The 15,141-nt window shown below is 43.0% G+C and overlaps 1 protein-coding gene across 1 annotated transcript in view; it reads right to left on the bottom strand.

Annotated features, from left to right (window-relative positions):
- The window catches only part of rnf220b (ring finger protein 220b), a 45,093-nt gene extending 31,551 nt beyond the window's left edge, over positions 1–13,542 (bottom strand). The window contains exons 1-2 of the mRNA XM_055005816.1: positions 13,310–13,542; positions 11,700–12,299 (exon numbers count right to left, since the gene is read on the bottom strand). Of these exons, the coding sequence (XP_054861791.1) occupies positions 11,700–12,279 (580 nt within the window). The 5' untranslated portion in view covers positions 12,280–12,299; positions 13,310–13,542. The remainder of the gene's footprint in view (positions 1–11,699; positions 12,300–13,309) is intronic.
- Between the last annotated feature and the right edge of the window lie 1,599 nt (positions 13,543–15,141).

Below are 15,141 nucleotides of genomic sequence, written 5' to 3'. Positions count from 1 at the left end.
TGGTTGCTGGAAATGTTCCTCTGTACCCCTATGGAGATATTCCATTAAAAATCAATTTTCAAAGTTCCTCTCAGCCACCGAGTCCAACACACGATACGAGTTCATGTTCTAAAAGCTGCACCTTACTTAACTCTCTTCTATTATCATTAACTCATTTTCTAGCATAAATGTTGCTGTTTTATTAGTATTGCTGCAGCCAGTTTCAGCACTAATGACAGACTTTACAGAAAGACCCAGCTGAAGTCTGTTCAGTGAACCAGTGTTTAGTTTTTTAAAAATGGAAAAAGAAGACATTTGATGGTTTGTACCATTTGTCGTTCTAGTTTTCTTCAGTGTTTGCAGGTTACTTCTGTATTCTGATTCCTGCAGAAGCATGAAAGCAGGATCTAAAGAGAAAACTCAAACATCTAAAACATCCACAACAAAACTAAAAACTAAACACGAGAAACTCCAAACAGTCAACGTTTGTTTCGGGGTTGTTGGACTTAAATTTGTTGCACTAAATAGATGTTCACAATGTTTTATTCCTGCAGAATCTGCTGATTCTGTCCGTTGCCTCGGCGCTGTGATCTATGGCATCATTGAGGCTCTACAGTGCAGACAAAGTGAGCAGTAAAAGAAAAGCTCTTGTCATGTCGTTGTTGTCGTTTGTGCGTCTCTGTTGTTGTGTTGGTTTCCCGGCAGCAGACAGACTCGCCTCTTCAACTCTGATGTCTCGTTGAGGAAAAGACAAACTGGGTTTTAATGCGAACTGGGACGGACGGACCTGGACGGCTGATGTATGCGGTGGGAAAAGGTCCAAGTCTGCAACGTTTTCAGCTCTTTATGAGGTGGACAGTGTTTGTGTGGAGGGTGGTGTGTAGTGGTGGACAGTGTTTGTGTGGAGGGTGGTGTGTAGTGGTGGACAGTGTTTGTGTGGAGGGTGGTGTGTAGTGGTGGACAGTGTTTGTGTGGAGGGTGGTGTGTAGTGGTGGACAGTGTTTGTGTGGAGGGTGGTGTGTAGTGGTGGACAGTGTTTGTGTGGAGGGTGGTGTGTAGTGGTGGACAGTGTTTGTGTGGAGGGTGGTGTGTAGTGGTGGACAGTGTTTGTGTGGAGGGTGGTGTGTAGTGGTGGACAGTGTTTGTGTGGAGGGTGGTGTGTAGTGGTGGACAGTGTTTGTGTGGAGGGTGGTGTGTAGTGGTGGACAGTGTTTGTGTGGAGGGTGGTGTGTAGTGGTGGACAGTGTTTGTGTGGAGGGTGGTGTGTAGTGGTGGACAGTGTTTGTGTGGAGGGTGGTGTGTAGTGGTGGACAGTGTTTGTGTGGAGGGTGGTGTGTAGTGGTGGACAGTGTTTGTGTGGAGGGTGGTGTGTAGTGGTGGACAGTGTTTGTGTGGAGGGTGGTGTGTAGTGGTGGACAGTGTTTGTGTGGAGGGTGGTGTGTAGTGGTGGACAGTGTTTGTGTGGAGGGTGGTGTGTAGTGGTGGACAGTGTTTGTGTGGAGGGTGGTGTGTAGTGGTGGACAGTGTTTGTGTGGAGGGTGGTGTGTAGTGGTGGACAGTGTTTGTGTGGAGGGTGGTGTGTAGTGGTGGACAGTGTTTGTGTGGAGGGTGGTGTGTAGTGGTGGACAGTGTTTGTGTGGAGGGTGGTGTGTAGTGGTGGACAGTGTTTGTGTGGAGGGTGGTGTGTAGTGGTGGACAGTGTTTGTGTGGAGGGTGGTGTGTAGTGGTGGACAGTGTTTGTGTGGAGGGTGGTGTGTAGTGGTGGACAGTGTTTGTGTGGAGGGTGGTGTGTAGTGGTGGACAGTGTTTGTGTGGAGGGTGGTGTGTAGTGGTGGACAGTGCAGCCTCCCGTCGATACGCCCCTCCGATGCTCCTGTCATCAAACACCGGAGGACAGAAGAGGCCGGCGGCGGGTTGGATCTCCTCTGTGTTGTTTCCATCCGGGTCACAGCGAAGGTTTGATCTCCGCGACTCGACAGATCAGGAGCTCTGAGCTGCTAACAAGGCCGGACACGAACCGAGGAATGTTCTCAGTTACCGAGCTACTGGGTCAGAGTGGAGGACAGATTTTACACTAAAATGTGAGCTGAAGAAGGAAAACAGCGCAGAAATATGACTACGTTTATCTGTAAAGTTAAAACTGTGATATCAGACCAACATGCAACACAGATTTCACTAAAACTGATGTTTTTAAGGCATGTTTTAGCTTCATACGTGTAATATTTTTATTATTACGTGTGATATTACTTCACTTTCTCAGAAATACTGTCAGTTTAACTTCCTATTTTTCTATTCTAGTCTTGCTTTGTCTGACTTTTTATTTTATTTCCAGTAACGTATCATACTTATATCTTATTGCTTTTACTGTCATCTGACAGAATAATTTCCTTCAGGATGAATAAAGTTTTATCTTATTTTATGTTAAACTTATGGTATTTTTTAAAATTAATTCTTATAAATTAGACAAAAGATTTCATACTGTATGACTATCTAATGCTCATCCATGTGTGTGTGGTCATATTTATCTACTTTTTCTAACTTTTCAAGCACATTTCTGCACTCAATGTGTGTGTTTTGCAATTATGGGTACAAATATCCATCATGCCATATCTGTATATTTAAATAAAAGCACAGTGTCTTTATAATATTTCATCTCTATTCTATTTTTGTCTTTTATTTTACTTAATTTGTATTTGTTGCTTCTTATTTTTGTCCTCTTGAACTGCTTCAGTGTGCAAAATTCCACAGAAAAGCATCAATAAAGTACATTTTTATCTTCTTTAAGAGCTTTACACTACAAATCCTCATCATAAAAAACATTCCTGAGTAGTTTTCTTGCATGTTTAGATTCTAATCTCACTCTTAGCGGCAGCATTGGAATCAGTTCAGGCTAAAACATGCGTTATACTGACATGCATGATATTCTGATTTAAAGACCTGGATCCTTTCTTTTATCATGCATGTCTTCCTTCACCCTTCCATGCATCAGTGGGTCAAAAATAACCCGGCGAGGTTGTTTTTCTTGCAATATCTTTCTTTCATTTTCCCACTATTCCTCAAAAAACGTGTTTTTGATATCGTTCCATTTAAATTTCGAAGTTACCTTTTATACTTTTAAAGACATGGCAATGTTTGTATCACAACTCTAAGCTCTTTATCACTGATAAAATGATATCATACAAGAGGTGATGCAAACATGGAGGAAAAGAATGGAAAAATGTCAATAAAATGGAGATTGACATTCTTCTATTGCTGCTCTGTGTAATATTCTTCCTTTTCAATTCAAAATAGATTTCAAAATCTGTTACAAAGTGAAAAATAAAAAGATTTCAAACATGAAATCATTCTCGTGTGGATAAAAATATAATACAGACAATAATACAAATGATTATTCTAAACCAAACTGACAAACATGGCATAAAAACACATTGATTCTTAAACGGGACCCACTTTTAGAAGAGAGTAGGGTCCAGTCACTGCTTCTAAGGGTTAACAGAACTAAACATGTTCCCAAGTGACACTTTCATCTTCTGCAAGGGAAACCAAAGTCAATATTGAGCCATTTTTCCTCTAATAGAGACATAACTCCATTTGTTTCAGAAAAACAATTCTCCAAGCTGCTTTGGAAACTCGGCTGCTGATCTCCCTCCACCGGCTCTGCAGCTGATTTTAATCTGACAGGTGTTATTTAAGGTGAAGCTGCAGCAGAAAAAGCTCTCCGTGTGCCAGAATGGAGCCGTTTGCATGGAAACAGTCCATGCATAATCATTCAGTGATTGATTGGTAACAGCACTAATAGGGTCATGACTGAGACAATAGGATGTGTAAAGAGTCGCTGCCGCCTGTGTGGTCTTTGGGGACAATCAGCTCCATCTCCATGTTAACGGACACCGCTGGGCTGCTGCTGGCTGTATCTTCATGTGTTTGCATACGCGCATATCCTCCACTCTGAGCCCTTCCTGCCCTCCAGTTAGGTGGGTTCCTGTCTTTATGTATTTCTGTGTGTTTTGCTGAGGTGACCCCCCCCCCCCCCCCCCACAGACCCACTGCTGCTCATTAGCACCATAGTAAAGAGCTGAGACGACATGTAAAAGGTTATATACTGCCGGACCGCTGTTTTCCTACCAATTATCAGAGCTGTGATTTACGGCCAGAGCTATTCTCTGAGGAGAGCTGGGGGAGTGTTTAGGCCCGGCGGGGTGAGAGGTCACACCCGGAAAACTCTGACCTGTGAGGAAGAAGGAGCCGAACAGTTGAGCAGCGCTGGGAGGGCGTTTAGGATGCATGTGTGAGTAATGCGTCGTGTTTCCTGAGCGTTTGAACGTCGCGTGGTCGTACAAACCCCAGTTTCTGTACAGAAGCTGCTCCCTTTGCTGACTGATGTGATTCTCAGCTCTGAAACCCTGACACTGAAAGTTACTCATTAACCCTTTGTGCCAGTCCACCAGGACATGTTCCTACATTTTTACATGCTGTAGTGCCTTTTTTTGGGAGTATTTTTATTTGCTTTACATCAATATAACCCTTATATCCTAAATTGTAATAATATGTATTAACTTATGTCTTAACTACTTCAAAAAAATGCCTAAAAGTGCAATACACCTTTAAAAAACATATTTCAAAACACAGAAATAGCATAGCTGTATCCCTCAAATTTGTAAAAAAGTTGCATAACATCCCCTGGTCTCGCTGATAAAGACTTTTGTTAGGTGCCCTTTATTGTGTATTTTTACAAACAAAAAAGCTCTCTGAGACCCGGTGGATGTGTGAAATGTTAGTGGAACTCCCTAGATTTAATCTGCAAAGGGAATGATCGATCTGTCTGATCTGGTGTCAAATCTACCACCAATCAAACATGAATATGAATCATAGCGCCGGCGCTACGCTGGGCTCTGTAGGGTTCAGGAATTTAGTCAAATCAACGCTTATTTTCTGGTTTACTTTATGCACAAATCTGAATTTTGCTCATGTCTAGCTGCTTTAAAACCTAAAAATATGAGTTCATATGACTTGAGGCATTTCAACCTAAATTTAGAAGTTTAATAAATGAATAAACAGATGAAACTTTACTCTTTACCTTATTAAGTTTATAAGAAAAAAGCAGTTTGAGAGAACAGACACAGTGGAAACTTGTTTTTAACATATGTTAAGGTGGTTTCTTTTCTTAGGAATCAAAACTATGACAAAGTTTAGTTTTGAATTCAGTTTTTACACCTGTAGGTTTAACATTTACTTCACAATAACCCGGAACAACATCACACATTGTCTTTGTACTGAAATTTTTGTACACTTTTAGCACAAAAATGGCTTTAACAACTGCGGATCTCAGTTCTCAAAGTTAAATGAAGAAGAATTTGTTAAACTTATAAAAACTTATAATCTTTTAAAGTAAAACTTACTTAAACTGAAAAAATATCAAGGAAAGTCTTTCTGCAACAACTGTCAACGTTTCAATGTAAAATCTCAAGTTTACTGAACTTGTTTTCTCAAGTTCAGCTAAATAATTCAGCTAGTTTTACACTTTCACAGCTAATAACATGCTTTTGAGCTAATTAAGTGCAGTTAATGTACATTTCAAAAGCAGCAGAGACACGTCCGTTTCTTCACTGAATAAATTCAAATGATATTGAGCGCAGCGTCGTAAAAAAGGAAAACGTTTGCACCACTTTCTGTGTAGAAATGCACCATTCTGCTCCCTCTAAACTGTTGAATGACACGTTGCAACTCCCTGAAGACGTCTTCGTTTTATTCACTTTTTTATTTAAACGACACAAAAAGTGGCACATTTGATTATGGGCTGCCTCCGAGGCTTCGCGTGTTCGGGATGTGAAACCATCACGCCTGGTGTGTCTGCGACAAGCTCCTCCACAGCAACAAGCACCACTGACATGCGGTAATGAGGCTGTGTGCGACACCAGACACACACACACACACACACACACACACACACACACACACACACACACCGTATATTATATTCTATCTATATAAATGTGTGCAGATCGCTGTGTTCTCGCTGTCTGCCTCCTTGGCAGCAGTTTAACCCCAGAGTTTGGCCTTCCTGCCCTCCATATCTGCCTGACTGATTTGTTAGACTCCGGGGACACAGCGGAGGATGTGTGTGTGTGCGTGCGTGCGTGCGTGCGTGCGTGCGTGCGTGCGTGCGTGCGTGCGTGCGTGCGTGCGTGCGTGTGTGTGCATAGAAAAGGCTTGCGGTCATTCTCCAGATGGACACACATGTATGCAGGTCTTTGATGTGAGATCAGAGGCGACCATGATGCAGGTCGATCAGGTGCACGGAGAGAAAAGTAGAAAAGGGGAAATGGAAGAGGAGGAGAAGAAGGGAAGATGTCCTCTGTAGAAACAGAGCGTTTGTTTTAACCACCCTGAGCCCTGCTCTCATTACAACCTTCCCTCTCCTCCCGCATCCGACCATAGCGGGAGTCACAGCGACTGAAATCTTATGACTCGTGTTTCAGCAGCAGAACATCAGGAGTCAAACTGGTCTTAGTTCAGTTCCCAGTCTGATCTCCAGTGGGCCAGACCAGTAAAACCACAGCAAAATAACCTACAAACAACCACAACGCCACATGTTCCCCTTTGCTTTAGTGTCAAAAATGTTCACATGTAAGGAATTATCTTTTAACAAAACATCATGAACAGCCTGATATTTATTAAGAAAAATAAATTTAGTTTCACCAACTTTCAGCCTCAGTTTATCATTTCCAATTTACAGATCACAGCAGATCTACACAGGAACAAAACATTTAGTCATAGCTATCTGGAACTGAACCATAGAGGATTTTACTTTATGATCAAAATGACAAAAGTCAGGCAAAAAAGGACAAAAAACCAACAAAAACAAGACAAAATATTACAAAATGAGACACAAAATGACAAAAGAACAATGATCAATCTAATATTTTACTTTATGATCAAAACAACTTGTCATGGTCTAAAAATGATTTTAAACTTACAGTTTTACTAATTTACAATCTGCAGTTAATGTCTTGTCTGGAATTTTTACACTTTGAGGACCGGATTGGACCCTCTGGAGGACCGCTTTTGGACCACAAGCCTCATGTTGGACACCCCTGTCTTAAACAGGTGTCGATGGTCGCCACAGAAACACTCCGCCAACACACACACACACACACACACACACACACACACACACACACACATCTCCCTGCCTTGTGTAAAAGCTGCTGCCAGACTGGTAGAAATCCCACGTGTCTCTACAAGGCGTGTGGTCCGTGTTCAGGAGCACACGCAGGACCACACAGTCCACATGTAAATGTAAAACAACGATAAAAAGAAGAAAAAGCTGAGAAGACTCTCCCCTCCTGCCAGGATGAAAGCCTCTTTAACTTGGAGAACATTAGGAGAACAAACTAGCATCACAACAGGAGGGAACAGTGGAACATCAAACAGCTCCTTTAATATTCTAACGCCTCCTCCCAGAGCGCTGAACATCAGGAACAACCAGAGCAGACACTTTATCTGCCTTCAGCTCACAATCACAAGCTTAGATTTGGACTTTTGCATTCCTTAAATAGCACCAGTATGGATTTTTTCACAACGTTTTGGTCCCAAATCTGCCCACAAAGTATTTTTTTCTCTTATTCCTCCTGTTGTCTTCATTTATGGGCACCAAAAGGTTTCCTTGTCTGAAAAAAATCCCAAAATTTAGCAAAAAAATTCCCCAAATTTCTGAAAATTTGTTAAACCTTCAGGAAGAAAATTCCAATAATTCCTTAAAAGTTTCCCTGAAAAGTTTTATTTAAAAAAAAAAAATCCCCCAAATTTGGCAAGAAAATTCTTGTAAATATTTTCAAAAAATTGTAAAAATCTTCCCAAAAAATCCTAAAAATATCTAAAGTGATTCCATATATATCAGTAAAACTTTTAATATTTTCTTAAGAACATTCACATTTTTATGTGAATGCTCTTAAGAAACATTTTTAACATTTCTTTTTTTCCACCAAAAAATGTTCAAAGATTTCCCAAAAATGTTGAAAATGTGGACATCAGAAGTTTCACTGTGAAAATACACATTTTTTTTCCCACATTTTCAAACTTTAAAGCGGGTCAATTTTGACCTGCAGGACGACACGAGCGTTAGACCTCTAGTCGCCCTGTTCGTGTTCACACCTTAATATTGCCACAATACGACAGTTTCTCAGTAAACTTTGTTTGTGACGGACCGCGCAAACACGAAACCACAGCAAATAAATCAATAAGAATCCAGGCGTCAGGTGAGCGTGGCCGCTGATACGTGGCGTGCACATGCCTGATAGGTGCGTGCACGCTGGGAATAACAGCAGCAGCAGATAGTAGATGTGTATGCATGAGTATCGAGTGGCTGCTATCGATCTGCTGCGGTCTGAGGATGTAAACACGACGTCTTTCAACAGGAAGCTCCACTCAATACGAGCAGCCGTCAACCACAAGCTGCACAAAACACACCTTATCAGATCAGCCACAGCGCTGAGCGTGCACGAGGCATGAAAATAGAACACCTTTTACACACGCAAATGCAAAAATATGCACAAACATGGGGAAAACTTTGCTGATTTTCATGATTTAATGATGCAAGACTGCAACCTGTGATATGAAACATCTCAGGTTTGTTCTTTAATTCAGTTCAGAAACATCCTAAAAATCAGTTTAAACACAACAAACTGATGGAGCTGCGTCTGGAACAAGCTTCAAGTGCCAAACTAAGATGAATCTGTGTAATATTGATTCTGTTCCAGCTGCAATGGAGCGCTAACAGCCCATGAATAACCAAGCCTCAGTGTGTTATGCTTAAATGTTTCCCCACTATTAACTTCCTCCAGGATTTCTTTTCGCTCAGGTGAAAATGTGGAGTCTCTTCTTATCTGATTCTGTTGTGCTTAAATTCATCCTGATTATTTGTAGTTGGATTGAATGCTTGCAGGAAGCATTTAACCTTTTAAATTTTGCACACTAATGAATAATAGCTGCATCATTCGCGCAATTTTCAAAATGATGTCAAAAAACTAGCACTGACCTTTCATGAAGCTACAAAAAGCCAAAATTAAAGCAAAAAAGCCCCACAGAAAAGCAAACATAACACAACGTTTACATTTATAGGCGTAATAATGCACTTTCAGTGGTTTTGATATATGTTGCTGTGAAAACATTCATAAAAATTGTGTTTTTTGGGTTCAAGGCACTGCTGAAGTAGGCGTCACTCAGCTGGCATTTGCTAAATGCTGTAATCTGTAACATGAAATCACTTTTTTATCCCATTTTCAATATGTTTCAGATCATATAGGCGCATGCAAGCAAGTTTACTTGCATTTGTGAGAAAGCAGTGCTTGTAAATATCAGAACCGTGAAGCAGACAAACGCAGTTAATTCATGGAAATACTCTTAAAACTGAGCTTTTAGTATCTTTGTGTTCTTCTGTCTTCCTTATTTATATATTATATATAGTGTGTAAACCTCACCTCTTTTATTAATAGCTGTCACTTTTGCCCTTGTGGGACGAATAAAGGATGTTCTATTCTATTCTAAGAAGAAAAGGAGGTTGTATAGGGGAGAAAGTTAAAGATTCTAAAAGTTAAATAAGCGGTTCAGTATTTCTGTTTGGATCTCCTCAGGTCTCTGATAGCAAACATCCACCGCTAGAACATCTGAAGTGCTGCATCTCAAACATCTGGCTCCAGTTATCACAGCTCACACACATACACACACACACACACACACACACACACACACACACACACACACACACACACGCAGCTCCTGGCCGTGGTGTGTTTTGGTGTTTTTGCCACTCTGCTCCTCCAGGTTTCTGGTAAAGGAGCGTTTTAGTTCCAGCGTCTCCCTGAGGAAAATCAGCATGAGTCGCTGCAGTGAAGACATCTGTTTGAACAGCTGTCAGAGCCTCAGACTTCCCTGATAAAACAGAGGCGAGTCTGCGAGGAGAAGGAAGACGCTAAATGAAGTTTGCTTGTTGTCTGGACTGTTTGAGAGGAACCAGATCTCCTGCAGAACTCTCCAGTCATTTGGTGAGAAATTCAAGAAAATGACTGTTGATGTTCTCAGAAGGTGAAAAGCAAAGTGTTTCTCCAAGACATGCATCACATTAAATGACCCTTGATGAATCTTGTGTGGCCTCGGCGTGGCAGCAGAAGCTAACGGCGCTCACACACGTCGTCATTTCACTAATGAAGAAAACTTTCAAAGAATAAAAGTGGGATTTTTTGGTGCACTTCAGTGAGAATTTGCCGCTGCAGTCGACACTCTCCCGCCCAAAGAAGATTTCAAGCTTAACACTTAAGACTTCTGGTCCTGAAGTGACTGTCTGTTGCCCAGTCAAGAGGAACAAGTGGATGTCAGACTTAGAAAAGTGCCGGGAGCTCAATTGCATTAAAGCTCTTAGTTTGCCTGAGCTCCAATCTAAATTGGATAAAGCTGGAAAAGCAGCTTCCAATGTGCATGAATCCATTTTTCCTCCTTTTTTTTTCTTTTTGGAGGAGAGATGCTCCCCATGTTCTCTTCCTCCCTCTTTTGTCCTTGTCAACATTCCCCAAATGAGATTCCCAAAATCAGGAGGTGAGCAGCACAGAGGAACGCTGTCAGACAGACACACCTCTACCACCAGCAGCCGGCTGCCAGTTCTGCTTTTCCTGTCCTTATTAAAATTCCATATCGAGATTCCTCGCCGCCTCCCTGGCCCTGTCACTCAGCCCCAACCAGCGACAAACCAGCAACTTTCAACAAAGACACACACATATGCATAGGGACACAATCCAAACTTTTCTTAAGACAACTCGTCCCCGCTGCCGCCCTTCATGTGTGGGATGAAAGTTTGCTTTAGGTGGTATGTATGAGAGCCGGTGTCGGCGTCTCCCCTCCTGCCTTCCCCGTCTCCCCCCTTCTCATTGTCATTATTTTCGATGGTGTCCCCCTCTGATCTGCCGAGCCTTTGGGTGCTCTCTTTCCTCTCTCTGTCTTCCTCTTCCTCCCTTTCCTCCCTTTCATCTGTCAGCGCTCCCCTCAGCGACCGCCGCTGAGGGGGTTTGATTTCCCATCATGCCTAGCATCGCCTCCCTGACTCCCCCCCCTCCCCCTGCGAGGCGAGTGTTGTGCCCCCGCGTCGTTGGGCAATTATCCCCGGGAGTAATGAGGAGCGTCTCTCTGACTGACACCTCTCCCACTCATTTGTCAACAAATCAGACGCTGGTGTGGGCGGCCATGTTGAGCTGAGGGTTGTTGCCGGCTGAGGCATCACGGCGTCTCTCTCTCCGAATCCTCCTCCATCCCTTCCTCTCTATCTCTGCCACCTCGTTATCTCTGACAGGGTGTCACTCGTTCCGACTCACTCCTCCTGTCAGCCCTCCATACGCTGCCGTGTGTTTGTGTTACTGTGCCGGTGAGAAAAAGTCTGACTTCAACAGGCTAATGGTCATATGGTGCTAATGATCACTAAGCTGAATAAGTGACACTATTCCATCTATCTGAGTCAAAGTCAGCCAGCTGCTGTAAACACCCAACCAGACCATAAAGAGTGATTAAGGGGGAATATTTTCAGCTCCTTTCAACTCATCACCTGTGGCCGATGCAGCTGTGGAGGACATTCGTCTCACTGGACGCCGCTTTGATGCTTCCAGCTCAGCGCACTTTAAACATGTGAGCATGGAAAACCACGTCAGAGTGTCGGTGTGAGTCGAGTGTGTACTCACTGTGATCTTTACGCTCCTCCGGACTCGACGAAGCCTCGCCATCAGACAGCAGGCCGGACATGGAGAACAGCTTCCTGCCCGAGTCCTCCACGGCTTTCAGGGAGCCGAAGTCAAACTCCTTCCCCTCCACGTCCGGGAAGCAGCTCCTCAGCCTCTTGGCGGGGGTGAAGGCCGACTGGTAGCCCCCAGACTCCCTCTCCTCCTGTGGGGAGGAGAAGGGCCGGAAGGCGCCCACGCCGCTGTGGTTGATCATGCCCAGCGTGGAGCAGTCCAGGTTGGGAGGGGTGAACTGGGGGTGCAGGTGGAGCAGGGAGGCCGGGAAGTCTCGGGCCGGGAAGGAGCCCGACACGGGGCCCTGGCGCTGGTACATGGAGGTGAAGGTGTAGGAGGCCGAGGGGAAGGGCAGGTGGAGGTCCTTCTCCACGGAGGCGGGGACGCCGAAGGGCCGCGGAGCCTGGCAGGGGACAGAGGCGTCTCGGCCGGCCTCCGCGGTGGACGCCAGCACCATGAGGGCGGGGGAGGCCAGGGGAGCCGGCAGGTAGGAGGGGCTGTCCATCTTAAAGGGGCGGTGGAGGTCCATTCACCTCCTGACCGGTGGACCTGAAGAAAGAGGAGAGGGTTGAGCTGCAGCAGCAACACAAACCAAACATTCTTTAGTTTGATTCAGGCTGAAAAACAGAAAATCATTTAAGGCTACAGGAAAAATCTCCATCTCTTCAGAGTCAAACACACCCAGTTTAGCTCTGGAAAATGCATTTTTACAATTACAGCTTTGGACTAATTTCAACAGAAAAGGCTCTTAGGAGGCCTACTGTGCCTGTAAATAATTACGACAGAATAAATTGCCAATAAAACACACACGTAGCCGGAGCCTGCAAAAGAGAAATTTAATAGTGAGGTCTGAGCGATTCGATGAGGAGGAAATCACAGGAAAAAAATGGGAGGATTCCTGTTTTCTTTTTGCTGTAATGAATTGATTGTTCCAGTAAATCAATGAAGTGTAAATTATGTCAATCGTGTCCAGTTAAATAAAAACGGTGGTTGGTCTGTTTAAGCAGAAAAAGCTTCCTGGAATAGAAGTTTCATAACTGTTCTTAAATGATAAAATGCAAAATGTGCACAGAAACATACAAAAATAATTAAAACAAGACGATAAAGTTTTAGGGGACCCTAACTGGACATTTCTTTCTGTAAAACGTTCATTTATTACAATAAAAGAGACTGTAATTAATGCTGGAAAAGAGAAAAATAAAAACTTTGGGCCCACTAATGCACCTTTTTCAACCTTTTTAAAAAAAAGTTAAGCAGCCAAAACTCGAAATTTAAGAGGATACAAATTAAAACACTTTAAGGCAGCAAATTGGAAAAACACAACTTAAATCTTCTAAATAAGCAACAGTTACTCAACTCAGAGCTCAGAATGTAACCCCAGAACTACGACTTATTCCATTTTTACAAACGGAGAGCAGCAGGAGCGCACAAGTTCTCCTCACTTCAGGCGAAGAAAAAACAGTCCAAAGCCTCAGAGCTGAGAGAACACATGGCAATCACAGAACCAATTAACGCAATTAAAGCAATGGAGCTGGAATCAGCCGTTTATCGGAACCCACCGGGATGAAGTCCTCACAGCGAAGATTTACGTCCAACTCTTTCCCTCTCTGTCCTGCGATTCTTTCAACTTTAATTTCAGCGGCACTTTTCTCCAGGCAGCGAAAAGAGGACAAGAAAAAAAGGGGAGAAAAAAGCTTCGGTTTCTGTCGGTCCTCCTCCAATGTTTTTACGCGCGGAGCGACGCTGCGTTTCTGACGGACTGAAGGGACTGAAGGGTCTCCGAGTGTCTGCTGGTCTGTGCGCTCTGTGACAGCCCCCCCCCCCCCCCCCCCTTCCAGATCCCTGCCTCCCCCCCACCAGCTCTCCCCCTCTGAGACGCGCAACCAGCGATGGACACATTCAGTTTCTTGGCTTATGGTGACTTACACTACATTTGAGGGGGGAAAAGCGCATAAAAAATGACAAGAACACATCACATCACATGTGGGGAATAAAGGGCCAAACATTAGAGTTTTAACCCTCCTGTTGTCTTCATTTACGGGCACCAAAATATCGTTTCCTTGTCTGAAAAAAATCCAAAAATTCAGCAAAAAAATTCCACAAATTTCTGAAAATTTGCAAAACCTTCAGGAAGAAAATTCCAATAATTCCTTAAACGTTTCCCTTAAAAGTTTTATTTAAAAAAAAAAATCCCTCAAATTTTGCAAGAAAATTCTTGTAAATATCTTCAAAAAATGAGTAAAAATCTTTAAAAAAAAATCCTAAAAATATCTAAAGTGATTCCATATATATCAGTAAAATTTGTAATATTTTCTTTAAGAACATTCACATAAAAATCAACCAAAATCCAGCGAATTTCGCTGGATTTTGGTTGATTTTTTGTGAATGTTCTTAAGAAACATTTTTTTAAACATTTTTTTACCACCAAAAAATGTTCAAAGATTTCCCAAAAATGTTGAAAATGTGAACATCAGAAGTTTCACTGTGAAAATATATTTTTTCCACATTTTCAAACTTTAAAACGGGTCAATATGGACCCGCAGGGCGACACCAGGGTTAAATAAGAAACATCTCTGCTCTTAACAACACAACCTGCTTTTAAACTTCTACTTCACGTTTCTGAGCTTCTAGACTCAGATGAAGTTTTCCACAATAAAAAGCAGAATGCATCATGAGTTCACCTCCAGGTGTGGGCGTCACAGCTCTGCTATCAGGTGGATCTCCTGCAGGCCTCCAGCCCTCTGCCTGACTGACACTTGGGAATATTCCCTTTTGATGAGACACAATGCAAACCAATGGCATTATTTGTCACAGATAATCTGCTTTCGAGTCCAACACATTACACACAGGCGTAATATCTGCATTATTCATATCTGATTTCCAGAACATTGTCAGAAAGCACAGCTCAGAGCGCCACAAATCAGCCCAAATCACTCTTAATTTGTTTTTATCGGTATTGGTATTGCTTAAAGACTTTTTGAAATAATGTAATTGAAATAATTCCTTATTCCCCGGAGCCAATCCAGAGGCTTTACACCGCTAATCTAATGTGACACGCAATTTCCGTCTCTCAGACGATTGCTTCCCCTCAGGTCCCTGTCTTTAATGAACAGCCATTTGGCTGTGAGCCTGTGAGTGTGTGTGTGTGTGAGTGTGAGCCTGTGAGTGTGTGTGTGTGTGAGTGTGAGCCTGTGAGTGTGAGTGTGTGTGTGAGTGTGAGTGTGTGTGAGTGTGTGTGCATGAGTGTGTGTGTGCATGAGTGTGTGTGAGTGTGTGTGTAATCAGAGAGCGAGACACAGTCCTGAGATAGGAAATGAGTGATTTGGGAACATCACAGCCAAGAAGAAGAACACATGAGGATGAGGGTAGAGAGAAGCTGCAGATCAGCCAG

The sequence above is a fragment of the Amphiprion ocellaris genome, chromosome 2, assembly GCF_022539595.1.
Source record: "Amphiprion ocellaris isolate individual 3 ecotype Okinawa chromosome 2, ASM2253959v1, whole genome shotgun sequence".
Taxonomy (NCBI): Eukaryota; Metazoa; Chordata; class Actinopteri; family Pomacentridae; genus Amphiprion; species Amphiprion ocellaris.
The sequence above is the reverse complement of the archived record's forward strand: the minus strand, read 5'-3'. Positions and strand labels throughout refer to the sequence as shown.